Source organism: Ixodes scapularis, unplaced genomic scaffold (assembly GCF_016920785.2).
Source record: "Ixodes scapularis isolate PalLabHiFi unplaced genomic scaffold, ASM1692078v2 PGA_scaffold9__187_contigs__length_104089568, whole genome shotgun sequence".
NCBI classification, from domain to species: Eukaryota; Metazoa; Arthropoda; class Arachnida; order Ixodida; family Ixodidae; genus Ixodes; species Ixodes scapularis.
Window position 1 is genome coordinate 57,676,040 of NW_024609884.1, and position 15,208 is coordinate 57,691,247.

A 15,208-nucleotide genomic window follows, 5' to 3' on the forward strand; every position below is an offset into this window, starting at 1 on the left:
AATGGACAGAATTATGTCAGTGAAAACACCCTATATGCACTAATTCAGCCACTAATAGATTATGAACGAGAGGGTATCCCACTGCATTAGCTATATTGACCCTCAAGGTCGGTGCATGTAAAGAGAAAAAAAAAATCCAGACCGAAAAAAGAATGATGTGAGAATTACCCTTACCATAATACCTAGAAATGCTTACAAGTCTCTCTTCTGTCACAAGATGGGAGACCCGCACAAGATGCTCTTGACTTTTTTGAACAGGCCACCTGGAAAAAAAAATGAAACATTAAAAAAGCAACGGCATTCTGCTACTAACCCCCCCTTCCCCCTCCCTTCCCTCTCATCCCCCCTCCCCTCCCCCCCCCCCCCCCCCCCCCCCAAAAAAAAAAAAAAAGTACCCTTGCTTGAATTTTTTTATGAAGTGAGGCAATGTCATATACGTTCTTTAGTCTTTTGGCGATGCCTAATAACAGACTACGAGGAGAAACACGGAAAGGCAAATTGGAGATGACAAAAGAGCATCACAGTAGAAGCGATCTACACAAGGGAGCATTTATTGGTCAGCGTGTACACAGCTTGAAGTTTAGCCAACATAAGGCACTGCATTATTGCGTCATCTACCTGGATCCAGCGCGGGCAAAGCTTGGACACGAGCGCTGCGTCAACGTTCGACTCGGACTCGTGCTGACTGGATGTCTCTCTCACCAGAGACAAACCAGGAATTTATGAACTGAATGTAAGTACGCAAACGAGTTGGTGCATATTGAATGTGACATAAACCTCGAGACTGAAGGTAAAAACGACACGAACTCTGTCTGAAAGGTCTTCTGTGTTCCTGTGTTCCCGAGTCTCGAGTTTTTATTACCATGAATCACCACTAGCTCACTTGTTTTTTTAAGTATTGTTCCGTTTGTATCGTTTTAACCCGCAGTTTTGGGGTTTATGTCATGTTCAGAAATGTATGTTTGTTGACCACAACACCGACGGAAGTGAACAGTGACGATGAAAGTGGTTGGAACCCTTCTGGAAATGAGAAGCCCATTCCCACTGACAGCATGGTCAGGCTCAACGAGATGCAATGTGAAGTGTAACTCCCACGTGCACAACTTTGCACTTGCTCACTGATGCTCTCAGGAACCCCACGGAGAAGCTTCAATCTGGGAAACGGGGCATATATATGACTCAGGTGAAGCCAACTTTGGGGACATAAACCTTATGAGCACCGATGTGCATGATGTCACTAAGAGCCCCACTATGCAAATTGCTCATTGGTGCCATTAGAAACATTGCAGAGAAGCTGAAATCCCAGAAAAGGTGTATTTTTTTATGCAGGTAAAGTCAACTTTAAGGAGATCTCAAACCATCTCAGACTTCAAAGTTATGGCACTTTGTACCAAAAATGAGCAGATTAAGTGGACATCTTGAAGATTTGGTCTAGATCATTTTAATCTGATACAAAATTGCCTATGATTGTGGTTTAATTCTTTGGAGAAAAACACGGGTTTGCAAAACTTTCGTAACGAACAGGGTACTCACTGTGTATAAAGGGGCAGTTTTGAATGGAATTTGTTTTAACGAAAATTAATATATATATATATATGTATATATATATATATATATATATATATATATATATATATATATATATATATATATATATATATATATATATATATATATATATTAATTTTCGTTAAAACAAATTATATATCAATATATATATATATATATATTTATTTATTTATTTATTTATTTATTTATTTATTTATTTATTTCAGTTGAATGTGTAATTCAACGTATGGGCTCTGTTAGGAAGTGTGTGTCCAGAGCCTCAAATATGCTGAGTGGAGAGCAATTTAGAACAGTAACAATGCAGGGTGTCTAGCAAATTATAATTTTGAAAATCTCTGACTTTTTCAGGTTTTCCCTGACAATTTCAGGTGAAATTCTCTGACCACTGTAGAGGCGGTTAAATTTATAAGACCATTACAACACAAGGGATTGAGCATCGAGCACTGTGAAGATCATTTAGCACGGACTTAATCCAACTTGCACATTCCGAAATATTCGGGTTCGTCCAGTCTGGATTAAACTTTCTTGCCGCCGACATCGTGAGTGAAGAGGCCACTTCCGGAAACACGACGAAAACACGACGCTCCACCGCATACATCAATAACCGAATAGCAGCATGGCCGCCAGATGCACACTTTTCATATACTTTCGGCTTCACGCTTGGATTGGGGTCTGCGGCTTTCCAATTTGTTACTAAATCTAGTAGCTCTAACTGGATCAAGCGTAGTGTCGTGCCCTCAATCCAATTGAATCCAAAGCTTGGACTGGATTTGCCGGCTGTTCCCTTTGAATCGGGCAGCACACTCTACATTGGGTGAGCAGAGCTCGCGCTCCGCTCTAAGCAGAATTTAAAGCATAGTTGTCTGCCTCCAAGTTTTCTAGTCTTTGCTGAGGGCACTCAATGGCGTTTCCGGCTCATATTCCCAGACTGGGCTCGCTTTTTGACAATATCCCTGACAATTCCCTGGTTTTTCCCGGTAATTAAAATTTCCCTGACGATTCCCGGTTTTCCCGGTCGCTAGACACCCTGAGTAAAGGCGATGGCCTTGATTTGAATTTTAACATGCATCCATATTGCCCTTCAAATATCAAGCAAAAGATTCTAATCTAATATGTCTAGAAAATATATTTTGTGCTGAGTGGGTGTCCTCATTGATATTCATTGATTGTTGCTCAAGATAAACATAGCTGCTCATTCATACGTTCTCTCGATCATGCACATTCAATTTCACATCAAAATCTACTTACTTTGTCTCACTGTCAACATTCAGATTGGGGATTTCTAGTGAAATTGGTCACTGGACCTTTCTTCTATTTACCGGTATGCACATTAGTTGATGTATCAAAGTGAATAAGATTTCAGCTCAGTGGGGGGAAGGGGAGGGAGGGAGGGAGGGAGGGAGGGAGGAGCTTTCAACCCTGCAGCAGGGTTGAAAGCTGGGCTAGTTGGTACTGATTAATCATAGAATAAGAAGCGCACGAAAAACTAGGACAAAAAAGAGGACACGTATAACAGACAAGCGCTCACTCACAAATGGAAGTTTAGTCAGGCTTCAGAATAAAACGAAGAACTAGGACAAAAAAGAGGACACGTATAACAGACAAGCGCTCACTCACAAATGGAAGTTTAGTCAGGCTTCAGAATAAAACTAAGAATAGTCCCTTCCCCGGCTGCACACGAGCCGTTCAATAGCCCCCCCCCCCCCCCCTCCCCTCCCCCTGGTTGTAATCTAAAAGCGCGTAGCACTGTCGCCGATAAGAATGCTTCTTCAGCGTCTGTCAAAGCACGCAAGTGACGGGTGGCTTATGCAGCCATCACCCGAATTTTTTATACTGAATGCCTCCAAGACCTCCCGCGCTCTCTGCTCTTTATATCGTCCTAAAATATTTGTACTTTCACCTACACCTGGTGCAGTGGACTGCTGAATGGCCAGATGGAGTCGTACGAAGAGAGTTGGAGTGCTCCCTGTCTATCATTACTGCAGCGTCCCGTTTGGCCCACATAAGCCTTACCACAAGACAACGGAATGCAGCATACAACACCCAAACGGCAGTAGACAAAACGATTTACATGTTTCTTCCCACATGAAAAAACGCCCTTTTCCTATCCTGACAGGCGGACCTTCTTGCACAACTGTAGCAATTTACTAGGAGCGCTGAAAACAACTGGCACATCATACCGCACAGCGACGTTTTTAACATTGTGGTATACGTGCACACCGTGGAGGTACGGAAGCACTACGGGCCTAACAAATCTCTTCCGTGGCACCCGCTTACATGGCCACTTCAGACTTCTTAGAAAAACTCCCGACACCTCCTTTAGAACCCGTGAAGGAAAACCTGCCTCTTTTAATCGTTTCACCTGGTCGTTAAAACTTTTTTTCCCACGCCGTGGTGGCATGACTTGTTCAATGCCGATCCGAGGCAAGACGCTGCGATGCCTCTTTTTACGAGTTTTGAGTAGGTAGACTCAAAAGGTAGGAGGCCTTTCTTTGAACGGGGACTCTATGACCAACACGGGCGGGGTTTCGCATCAAGGTCTAAAAATTGCAGACGACCGTCAGAAGGGGGTTCGAAAGCAAATTTTAGTCCCCTTCCCACGTTTCTGAAAACGGACTTCACACGTTCAATGGCATCATAGGCTTCGACAAAAATCAAGAAATCGTCCACATATCTAAACACCCTTTTTGCACACCCCCTTTGCAGAGAGCCTTCGAGAGAAACGTCAAGCTGGCCAAGAAAAATGTCGCTCAAAACCGGAGCTACACACGAACCAATAAAGATGCCATTCCGTTGCACAAAAATTCACCCTTCCCACTCGACCAGCATGGACTTCAAATAGAAATTAAGTAGCTGCAGTGGAGTAAAGTGTGTGTGTGTGTGTGTGGGGGGGGGGGGGGGGTGCTAATTAACCAGCATGGACTTCAAGTAAAAATGAAGTAGCTGCAGTGGAGAAAAGTGTGTGTGTGGGGGGGGGGGGGTGCTAATTAACCAGCATGGACTTCAGTAGAAATGAAGTAGTTTCAGCGGAGAAAAAAAAAAAAGGGAGGGGGGGGGGGGAGGCTAATGAAAGAGTGCCGCCATTACGAAAAACTGGCGCTGGGGCCATTACCCCAGCCCCTGTTCTCACGCCTGCAAGGAGGTATTCCCCGTACCGACATCACTGACTTCTTTTCTTTTTTCTTTTTTTCCTGCACAGGATCGAGGGTTAAAAGGACAATAGCAAAAGCGCTTGCATAAGAACTCTCCCCACCACGAATACAAGCGCGCTATACTCCAAGGCACCATTTGGAGTCCGCAAAGGCATTCTAGGGGTTCGCTAAAACCTGTCTCATCAGTCAAGACGGCAAGAAAAGTTGTCTTTGTTCTTAGATTGAGAAGAAACGTTCCGATTTTCGGGTGAGTTTTCTCGTGTGTATGTCAATGAGAGAAGTTTAGTTCAAACTATAGCCCTTAGTTATATCCATTTATTAAATCATTATCATAATTAACCTATACCTTTCCCTCCATCGTCTCCGCCAATCCACAAGTTTGGGTCCGCGAAACATCAGTGGTTGAAAACCATTGCCCCAAGGGACGAGCCGATATCGCTCTCCGTGAAAAGAAACGCTTATCGCGTCAAAGAGCATCGCGAATAGCGCTCAGCTCCCGCGTAAACTCCCCGTCCGACTCTGAGCCACGCATTACGCAATCATCCGCCCGCACAAACTCGCGCTGGCGGTCCCATTTCGAAACATCGAGAGGGCGGCTGGACCACGTTCCAGACCCCGTGCAAGCGCAGGCTCACCGCGTTCGAGAACGTTGAAGCCGGCTGTCATCCAAAGCGTAAACACAGCTTTAAAAAAAAAACAAAAAAAACAAAAAAAAAACAAGTTGCAAACAAAAGGCGCACGTTACGAGCCCCCCATTTAGCCAAGAAAGAAACCCAGCGGCACCTAGCAGCGACGTAGCCTAACATGCTTCGGCTCGATTCTGGTCGGGTTGGCCGTGCTCCAACAACGTACGGCCGGAGCTGCCCGCGCGAAGCATCAGCCCTGCTCTGCACTTGAGGGACGGGCACTTCCTCCCGTGCAAGACAACTTCAGCGTCGAGCGGAGACGGCCCGGGTGCCCCGATAGTGGGCACGCAGCGGCCCACATCCGGACAAAGTCGCGCGCCAATCTGCTCGGGCCTTCGACAGTGCCTCTTCCGGCGCCGATCTCGTCGGGCGACGGATGCGTGTCAGCTGGCGGCGCCGATTCTGCCACCCTCCGATGAATTTAGCCCGAACGCCTGGAACGAGGTATCCGCTAGAACGTTCCAGCATAGCACGCAGCGATATCGCGAAATTGGGTACTTGTGATACAAAAAGATAGAGCGCGCTTCGACGCCGATCGCTCGCAAGAATGCATGATTATCTCCTGGTTTTACACTCTCAAAGCAAATATCACTGCAAGTTCATTATTACGCCTCCCCTCCCTCCACCAAACCATCATACTAGGGGCAACATTCTGTGGCCGTTAGGGATGCAGAATTTCCGGAAAATTTGAAGGCCGGTAAGAAACCACGAAAATAACAATTTGTCTTCTGGAAATTTGGAAACATGTGAAAATTTGTTTCAGCAAGAGTAATCCAATAATCTTTTGAAAGATACCGTCACAGATGAACAACGACAAAACGTTCTGTGCCATTTTTGCAGTGTACTATTGGGTTATATATATATATATATATATATATATATATATATATATTATATTTATTGGAGCTTTGAGAATTTAGCAGATTTTTGACTACTCATCTTGCAATAAAAATATACTCTTGAACATATTAAATGCTGTATTGGGTTTACTGTAACGGTTAACATGCAGCCACCGTTCGTCAGTTATGGTGTTACATGCACAAAAGTATGCACATGGTAGTGCAGTAGGGGAGGCTCGGTTCCGTCATGTATGTCCCGTAGTTTTCGCTGACTAAAGGCGTGACAATGTATTACTAACAGGGAAATATGCCCCCGATTGACGACGTAAAAAATAGGCTTCTTCACATGCACGCGCACACTATACGAACAAATCATAGGCAGCACTAACTCATCACTCCTCTGTATTGATGTTTTTCAAACTTCATTTTGATATATTTTGAACATTTATAGCCGTACCGCCATACTGAACAGCAGAACAACGCTCATTGGGGATGATTGGTGCATGCTTTGAGGGCAATGCAAACAGTTTGTCAAGGGGTAAAGGCAGCAGACAACCGCACGTGCTTGTGTTTCCTCCCATTTTCTCCCTTGCACCGTCACTGCACTCTATTTTTTTTTATGGGTTGGCAAATATAACATGGCATAGTGCATGGGTGGCCAAGCTGACCCGGACTAAGAGCCGCAAACAAAGCCACGGAAGTTCTAAAAGCCGCGGGGGGAGCGGGGGGGGGAGGGGGGGGGGGCAACTTTTGTCTAGTGCAATAAACAAAACTCGAAATACTTTCGATACCATCTCAGTCAAAAGCAGTCCAACTCTACGTAAGGTACGGGTAGCACAAGACTACCAAACCGCAATCAGTCTTTCGATTTAAAACGAGATCCATTTTTTTTTTTTTTTTGAGGAAGTGCTTGTGTGACCGAAAAGGAGGCGGGGGAGTTAGGGAGAGGGGGGGGGGGGGGGGGGGAGTTGAGGGATCGCGAGCCACTTTAACACGCAAAGAGCCGCATGCGGCTCGCGAGCCGCAGCTTGGCCACCCCTGGTTTAGTGTGTTTAATCATCCACCTGCACTGCCGACGAAGCTCAATGATATGATGTGCGATATAATTATTTTTCGTTTTGACGTAGTGATTAATGGCAATTTTACCGTACGGTGTAGAAATTCGCTTAATAAGCTTGTTAAAAAGTAAATAAATTGTGCCGCGGTTTGTTTTCTTCAAATTTTTATGTACAAACACAAAAATAACGATTATTTTTTTTTTTCAAAGTGTTTTATTTTGTTGTTTTGATTCCAGAGCCCTCCCATCACAAGCAGCAGTGTAGTCGGAATGTATGGGTCGAAGAGGCAAACGGTGAAAGAGCGTATGTGATATTTTAAAGTGACACCTTTAATAAGGTGCCGGTTACTCCATACGCTTGGAGGGTCAATCTACGTGAATTTCAATTAGGGAGGATTATATGTATCAAAACAGAACAAAAGGCATCCATCTGGGAGGCGGCAGGGAGGAAGTAAGGACGGATTTAGGCCTGCAGCTGGCACCTGGGAATATTGACGTGCAACCGAAATCACAGCGAGTCGCATGGCGCCTTCACCACAAGATCAATGATGGCACAAAACAAATTAGTCCTTATTTGTTTAGGCAGCATGAGTTTAGATTGCCAAAGTATGATGACATTGTTACCCACTAGATGAGAAATTTAGACAGTACAGTACGACTGCTAGCCTGGGGTCTTTTACGTGCATCACACAGCAGTGATACACGACCTCAATGTCCTTCTGTTTAGGGTGATGCTACCCTTTGTAGTACCCGATGCCGACAGCACGCGCTCACGGGTAAAATAAAAAGAAATCGACGAAAACAAAATGTCGCCATAGCACAGTCAGCGCCACAAACGCGTGCGCTTCTGAACAAAAAATAAAAATAAACGTGTGGGACAAAATGGCCAGATGTGCACCCTAAGCAAAGCGCACATGAAGGCATCCTACAGGTACGACTCGTCCAGACCGAAACGGGCAGATATGAGGACTGAATTAAGGATCCCTGGCTTCTGCTGCGCGAGCTTTCGTTGCACGTGTTCCGAGCAGCGGTGCCAATGATTGCACAGATTACTTCAAAGGGGCGGTGTAGCGCCACTAAATAAGCTACGCTTCTGAGTAGCGACACTTGGTCATATGTGGCTTAAAAGCATGGTTGCCAGTTATCTCAAGTTTTATCTGAAATCACAGGACACACTTTTCCGTCCTCCGCCATTGTTTAAACAGTTCACGACAGAGAAAAGCAATATTACATGAGCTCCCTGACACCGAATCTAATGCTGAGGAAGTCGCACTTCTGAACCATGACGATCGGCAGTAGCGTCTGCTCTGCACAAGTACCAAAATGGCGGCGCCCACAACAATGTCGAGAAACAGAGTGCCGATACTCTGAGCGCAGCTCATTTACCGCTCATTCACACAGGAAGCGGATCCGCGTTCGCAAAGCGGTTGCGAACGCGGTTGTATAAAGATCCAGTACAATTGCACGCGCACTTGATGTCATCGAGCGCGCGTGCAATTGTGCTGGATCTTCATACAACCGCATTCGCAACCGCTTTGCGAACGCGGATCCGCTTCCAGTGTGAATGAGCGGTTAGTGGCTCTAGGGCGGGTGGAACGATCTTCAGTTGGAATGTTTTTCACTTTACACGAGCTTCCTGGCATTGGACCCAAGTATACTCGCACGCAACGGCATTGACCAAGGAACCTCTTTGTTGCGGTGTAATTTCAAGAATAAAAGCGAATGTTTTCTTCCAATCTCCTTCGCAAAATTTGGTGACGTAGTTTGGAGCTCACAATGCTCGCATAGTCCCAAAGTGACGATATCTGAATGCGGCTATAGATGTGACCCGCGCACTGCGTGACCACTCGATTTGGGTCAACACCTCCTATAGACCTTTTCACCCTCCCTCGCATGGGCGCTGCCATTTTGGAATCACGTGACGCGGCAGCCATTGGGTTGCTTCAACTTGCTGCTCCTCTCTCCCATCCGCGCCTTGGCGGATGCGTTGTATTCGTGTTTTTCGTCCCGTTTCACCGCGCTTTCTTGCCTTATTTCGGAAACTGTAGTCCGATACGTGTACTCGGACATCACGAGGGTTCAAAGGATATGACAACTGAGGTTTGTTTATTAATCGTGGCGGAACATTTTCAGTGAGAAGCGCGAATATTTACATCCCGCATTTAGGACGAGAAGGTGTCTAGAATAGTCAGCGCAAGGAGACTATCTGTATTTCCTGAAAGTATCGTTCTTTGTATTTATAATATATCGAAAACAGTTTATGTTGAGTATGTGAGGAAATTCGCGGGGGAGATAGGCAATGAGGAGATAGGCAACTTGTATTTTACCTGAGGCTGGAAAAAATGGCACGCAACATCAGGCGACTTGTTTGTTCATAACATCACACCTACGTGTAAATAAAATTCCCAATCTTTTTTTTTTTTTTTTTTTTTTTTTGCAAGATATACATTTGCTTGCTCGGTTTACTTATGAAGTATAAGAAATTGTATACCGTGCTCGCTCCCATTTCGACAATCATTTTAGTGATTTATTGATTATCTTTGTCTTTATGATTACCAGTTCAATTCCACTTAATTTATTTTAACACAAAGCTTCGGACTTCCCGCGTAAGAAACTGCCACAGACAACGTAAGCAGTAGTGAGTTTCAGAATAGCGTACACAAAGAAATAACGTCGTTTCTATTAGCAAATCCAAAATGCGGTCAATATTGCATGCGCAATAATGACAACGCCTTTTTTGCGTACGCTGTTTTAACTTGTGTTAGTATCTGAGGTTCGCAACATTTGACGCCGAAGAAAAGAAAAAGCCGTCTGCATAACAATTACTTGAGTCCGGGGTGTCGATGGCGCGTTTACTTTTGATGGCTGGCGACGCCGAAATTTACAAAGCGAATCTGTTCAAACATATAAATATTTGTTCACACAGGCCCGTGAAGTGGTGCTTAGAACTAGGATTCAGCCAAACTTTCCGAGGTATTTCTCCTGTGTGTGCCCTTTAATTTTATTTGGCGGAGATTACAGAAGTCAAATACCAGATTTAATTTTACGGGTTTGTCACTTGAGTAAGCAATGTTCGTATAAAAATAATTTATTTTCTAGGGCGAAAATTGTGAAATGCTGCTTATGAGTACATTAGCAGGGCTGATAACGTTAGAACTTCCTTACTCAGCCTAAGACGCGCTGTCAAAATATGCTCGAATACTGAATTTAAAATAAATAAATAAGAGAAGCCGAGATGATACTAGCTTATAAAATTATCTGCCCCATTACACAATACTTTTTAGCCTGCAAAGTTCACTAAAGGATGGGTGTCCACGAAAATCAAACAATGAGTAGTAAACTTGAAAGTTCATCTGTTCTGCCCGATTCAGCACATTAATCAAGCTGTCGATATGCTTCTTTACATTCACGTGTTAGTCTCTTTATTATTTTATTTTGCTGGAAACTAGTGTCATCGAGTACGGTCATAGACGACGGTAATCTTCCATGTACATCAGTCAGGCGTTGGCAAACGTCTAGGAGTTGGCAAAACACCCCGCAATTTAGGCTAAAAAACACCTCGTAGTCCTCAAAGTGGCTCAATACGACTATTTTATTGGTTGTGTCATACAAGGCAAATAATTGTACCACAAAATGAAGCAAAAACCACGTAAAACAGCAACATAGCCGCGCGCACGTTGAACCGGAAACCAACCAAATTGAAGCAACCTAATGGCGCCGAGTGCGTTAGCGCCCTCTATCCGCCGGTGAGGCAACTACGAAAATGAAAAGGTCTATAAAGTCGGTTACAAGTCAAGAAGGTAGGAGAAGCTCCTCCCACAAGTGTGATGCGCCCGTTTCAAATCTCTCCGCAGTCGAAAGAAGAGTTCACTGGAAACGCTCCTTGTTCCGCTTCAATGGATTCCCACTTGTCTCCGATCCCACTTTTTAAGAAAGCGACCTTTGTATTCATCGGAGAGGGAACCGAGCCCCTGAAAGCAGCCTTTGTATCCATCGGGAAGGGGGGGGGGGGGGGGGGGGGGGGGGGGGAAGCTAATCTTCGAAAGTCGTATTTGTTTCCGTCGGTGGGGGAGAACTCTAATCTCCCTCTCGTGGCTTCCACAATGCTAAGTCAAAGTCGAAAGATAAAGCAAATATGTACAGAAAGGCAAGACCCTCCTCGCGCGTTGGCCGCGACGTCACGGAAAAGGTGGGACTCTATTGGATGCGGAGGTGGCGGAGGGATATCTGATTCCCTTTGAGGGGCATTTGCCGCTACCTTCTTAACCTGTAACTGACTATAGACCTTTTCCACAGGGGCGCCGCCATCTTGAATTGTCGTCACTTCCAGTATGGGCGACGACAAAATAGTAAAACGTTTCAACCTGTAACCAGTAGAAAAATAGAGCGGAGCCAAAACGAGAATGTGTGACGGTTAGGCTTATATCCTAAATGTGTTCTATTGGCGTGGCGACGGCAAAGTAATGTTTTCGCCCATACTGGAAGTGACGACAATTCAAGATGGCGGCGCCCTTGTGGAAAAGGTCTATAGACAGTTTTCAAGGCGTTGCGTCACGGTACATGACGTCAGGTTCCGGAGGCCTGCACGGGCGCTGATTGGATTCGAGTGCCGCGTCAGCCTTCGCGCGAGGCTATGATTGGAAACGAGTTTCATGCAAACGCTGACGCGGCACTCGCATCCAATCAGCGGCCGTGCAGGCCTCCTGGACGTGACGTCATGCACCGTGGCGCGCTGGCTTGGAAAAAGGGGTGTTGTTTGAGTTTGCGATTATCAATAGCTCCACAAGCATTCCGGTAGTGGCTCGTGTCCAATCTCTGCAATGACGACAAAAGCCGAACCCTATAGTTCGTCTCACCTTATCATGGATTAACTGCGAAGGCTATGCAAGCGCGAGTGGCTAGCCTTGACTGTATCACTCACTGCACGAGCACTCGTGCAGCCGCCGAGGCTTCATCCAAAGCAACTAGCTCGCGCTTTTGGCATGCGCGGCTAACAATAGTCCATGCTAAGGTGAGACAAAGTATAACAATGTCTGGAACTCGGCGCGTGTCCTCTGCTTTGTCTACCGCAGCGCGTGGCTGCGATTCTGGCTGCCGCCATGTCTTTGCACGTGCGCGAAAAATACGCGCAATTGCGAGCTTGCCAAAGCTACGTTCACGCGCACGCTGCACAGGCACTATCCTTGCAACTGTCTATACGTTGGCGGAATATACACCATTCCAATATTGACAAGTCCTCAGCCCAGCGTGCGATCTCCTCAGCAAAGCACGCGGATGTTCGTCACTTCGGAAAGCGAGAAAATCACGCGCTGTAAACACTGAAAATGGAACCGAGCAGGAGCACTTTTTTTTTAAAGGTCGATTTACCTTTCCATAAAAGCGTTTTAGGGCGCGTTCATTGCTGTGTTTGTGTGTTATGCACGCCCACTTTTTGGCTGGCCGCAATTGCGCACGAGCGCTGGCTGGACTGTGATGTAGCATGTGTGGACTGTGATTTTCGTAAACAGTGGAAACGTCTATAATCGGCTCTGGCTGCGAGTTAAAAAAAATCAGATATTTCTTTATTTTTATATTATTATTATTATTATTATTATTATTATTATTATTATTATTATTATTATTATTGCACGAGGAGGAAAAATAACGAGTGCCAAATCTTTCAACAGCCTCTGGTTGCGCATCGCGTGCAAATCTACATTCAAAAATCCACCAATGGATCTTCCTGTACAGGAAGACCCATTGGTGGATTCTTAGGGAATGCGCTAGCATGACCCTTAGAAACGCCACACACGTCCCCTTCTGGGAAACGCTAGCACTGACCACTTCACTTTTCTCTTTCGGCTACCTCTTTTGCTTCCTCTATTTTTTTTGCTACCTCTTTTGGCCTCGTTACGGGGTCAGTCTTAGCGTTCCCCAAAGGGGGACGTGCGTGGCGTTTCCCAAGGGCCATACTGACGGACTCCCTAAGAATCCACCAATGGACCTTCATGTAATTTTTTTCGTCACTGTTTCTGTCCCTGCCTGTCAGAGTGCACCGATACCCTTGGATAGGGTCATCCGTGTCACTCGTGGAAAGAACCACATCCATACCACTCGTGGAAGGAACCGCATCCATATCACTCGTAGAGGGAACCGCATCCATCGTTTTAACGAGACACACCCATCACAGCCCACGCACCGCTACTACGGAAACCCAGAGCGAAGAACAACCGGCGACGGCAGAGTGGGAGATGAGCACGCCTGCATTCCACCGCGCCGCGGCGCCTGCTCCTCTCTGGCTTAGGGTGCCTACATGTCTGTCTGTCTAAGGGTGAAGACATCCATTGTTGCCCTGAATGTGCCAGCGCGTGACGCTCTCGCGCACTCGGTGCGTGACTAGGTCGGTAAAATGGCGTCTATGTATTAACCAAAGCTACGCGCTCGAGCTGAGTGACATCAGATTGCGCGCGCTTCAAAATGCATAAAAAAACGATTGGGCGGAAAAATGGCTGAGATGTCACCACTCAAGCAAAAGCGCGCGTGTGTATGAAGGCACTCTACTCTGGCTCCGCTCCGCCTAACGAAAACTTTGACGAAAACGTTAGGCCTCGTTTTGACAAAAATGCGGCGGCGTCTGTCAGATTATCAGCGCCGGGAAGAGAGGGAGAGGTTGACGTTCGCTCACGTCAGCGCTTCGGAACAACGGGAGCGTCGCAAGCGTCACCCTCTCCCCCTCCTCCCTCTCTCCCCGGCGCTGACAAACGAAAGACACCACCGGGTTTTCGTCAAAACGAGTGCTTTAATGCTAACGCATTAAAAAGAAAAAGCATCGCTTTGTATTCTTTTAACCCTCCCTCGTTACGAGTCAAGAAACGTGACACACCGGCAAAACGCAAACGAGACGAACGAGACAGCGGGGCCATTCCAAGTGTCAGGACAACTTCCGTTGTGTGCGACATATGTAGTATGGAGTAGAAAAAACCGTCCCATTGTTTCTCAGTCACATTGTGACGAAACTAAAAGGCAAGAGCGAGCCGTCTTCTGTTGATGCGGGCGTACTTGACGCGAAGCTATTTTTGCAACATCCGCGGTCGGTCGTGTCTTGGTCGGTTTTCTCGACAAAGCGATGCATTCCAAGGGTAACTTCCTCGATATCCACGGAACGGGCCCATTTCGTCCTATATTTCACTTCAACGCTGCTCGAAATAGTCCTTACATGATTTTTTTGTTAAAGAATAACTTTTTTTTTTTTTTGCTTTTGAAAAGTATACGTTTTACTGAGACAACAAAAAAACTGATGGTGAATGCAAATAGAAGGATTTAATTCAACAAAGGGGAGAATGAATAACACACCGCCAAAAGTAATATATATATATACACTGTGATTTTTTGTGTGAAAACAGAATTTTTGTTATAAATCTGTTCAAATTAAAATCAAACACCCTGTATATACGTACCGAGTGTTTGGTTTTAACCTGAACAGATTTATTACAAAAATTCCGTGAAAAGTACACTAGCTAATGCGGTTTGTGTAGGTGAGTTATACGGCCAAGGGGACATAATATAGGGCGTTAATCTTCATGAGAAGTCGGATAATTAACTAGAAACTCTTAATTAACTTTTTTATTGGTGAAAATAGACATATGGTTCCCATTGGAAAAATTTGGAAAGTATGGTAAGGGTACAGGCGAGCTAGTGAATATTAACCATGTTGAATTAACCTGAGATTGGGATAGAGAAGGAACATCAAAACGTAGAAGAGACAGAAAATAGACAGGACGACGTCTCAAACTCAGCTGAGTCTGAGACGTCGTCCTGTCTATTTTCTGTCTCTTCTACATTTTGATGTTTCTTCACTATTCAGGTCTCAGGTTAATTTAACATGGCCTATTAGAAACTTGCCGAGCGTCATCGAAAACCACTAAG

At 45.4% G+C, this 15,208-nt stretch overlaps 1 protein-coding gene across 7 annotated transcripts in view; it reads right to left on the reverse strand.

The window, feature by feature from the left end:
• LOC8051511 overlaps positions 1-15,208 on the reverse strand; it is a 105,217-nt gene that overhangs the window by 25,088 nt on the left and 64,921 nt on the right. For all 7 annotated transcript variants that reach the window (XM_040498631.2, XM_040498632.2, XM_040498629.2 and 4 more), the window contains exon 2: positions 175-263. In XM_040498631.2, coding sequence (XP_040354565.2) covers positions 175-263 — 89 coding nt within the window. The remainder of the gene's footprint in view (positions 1-174; positions 264-15,208) is intronic.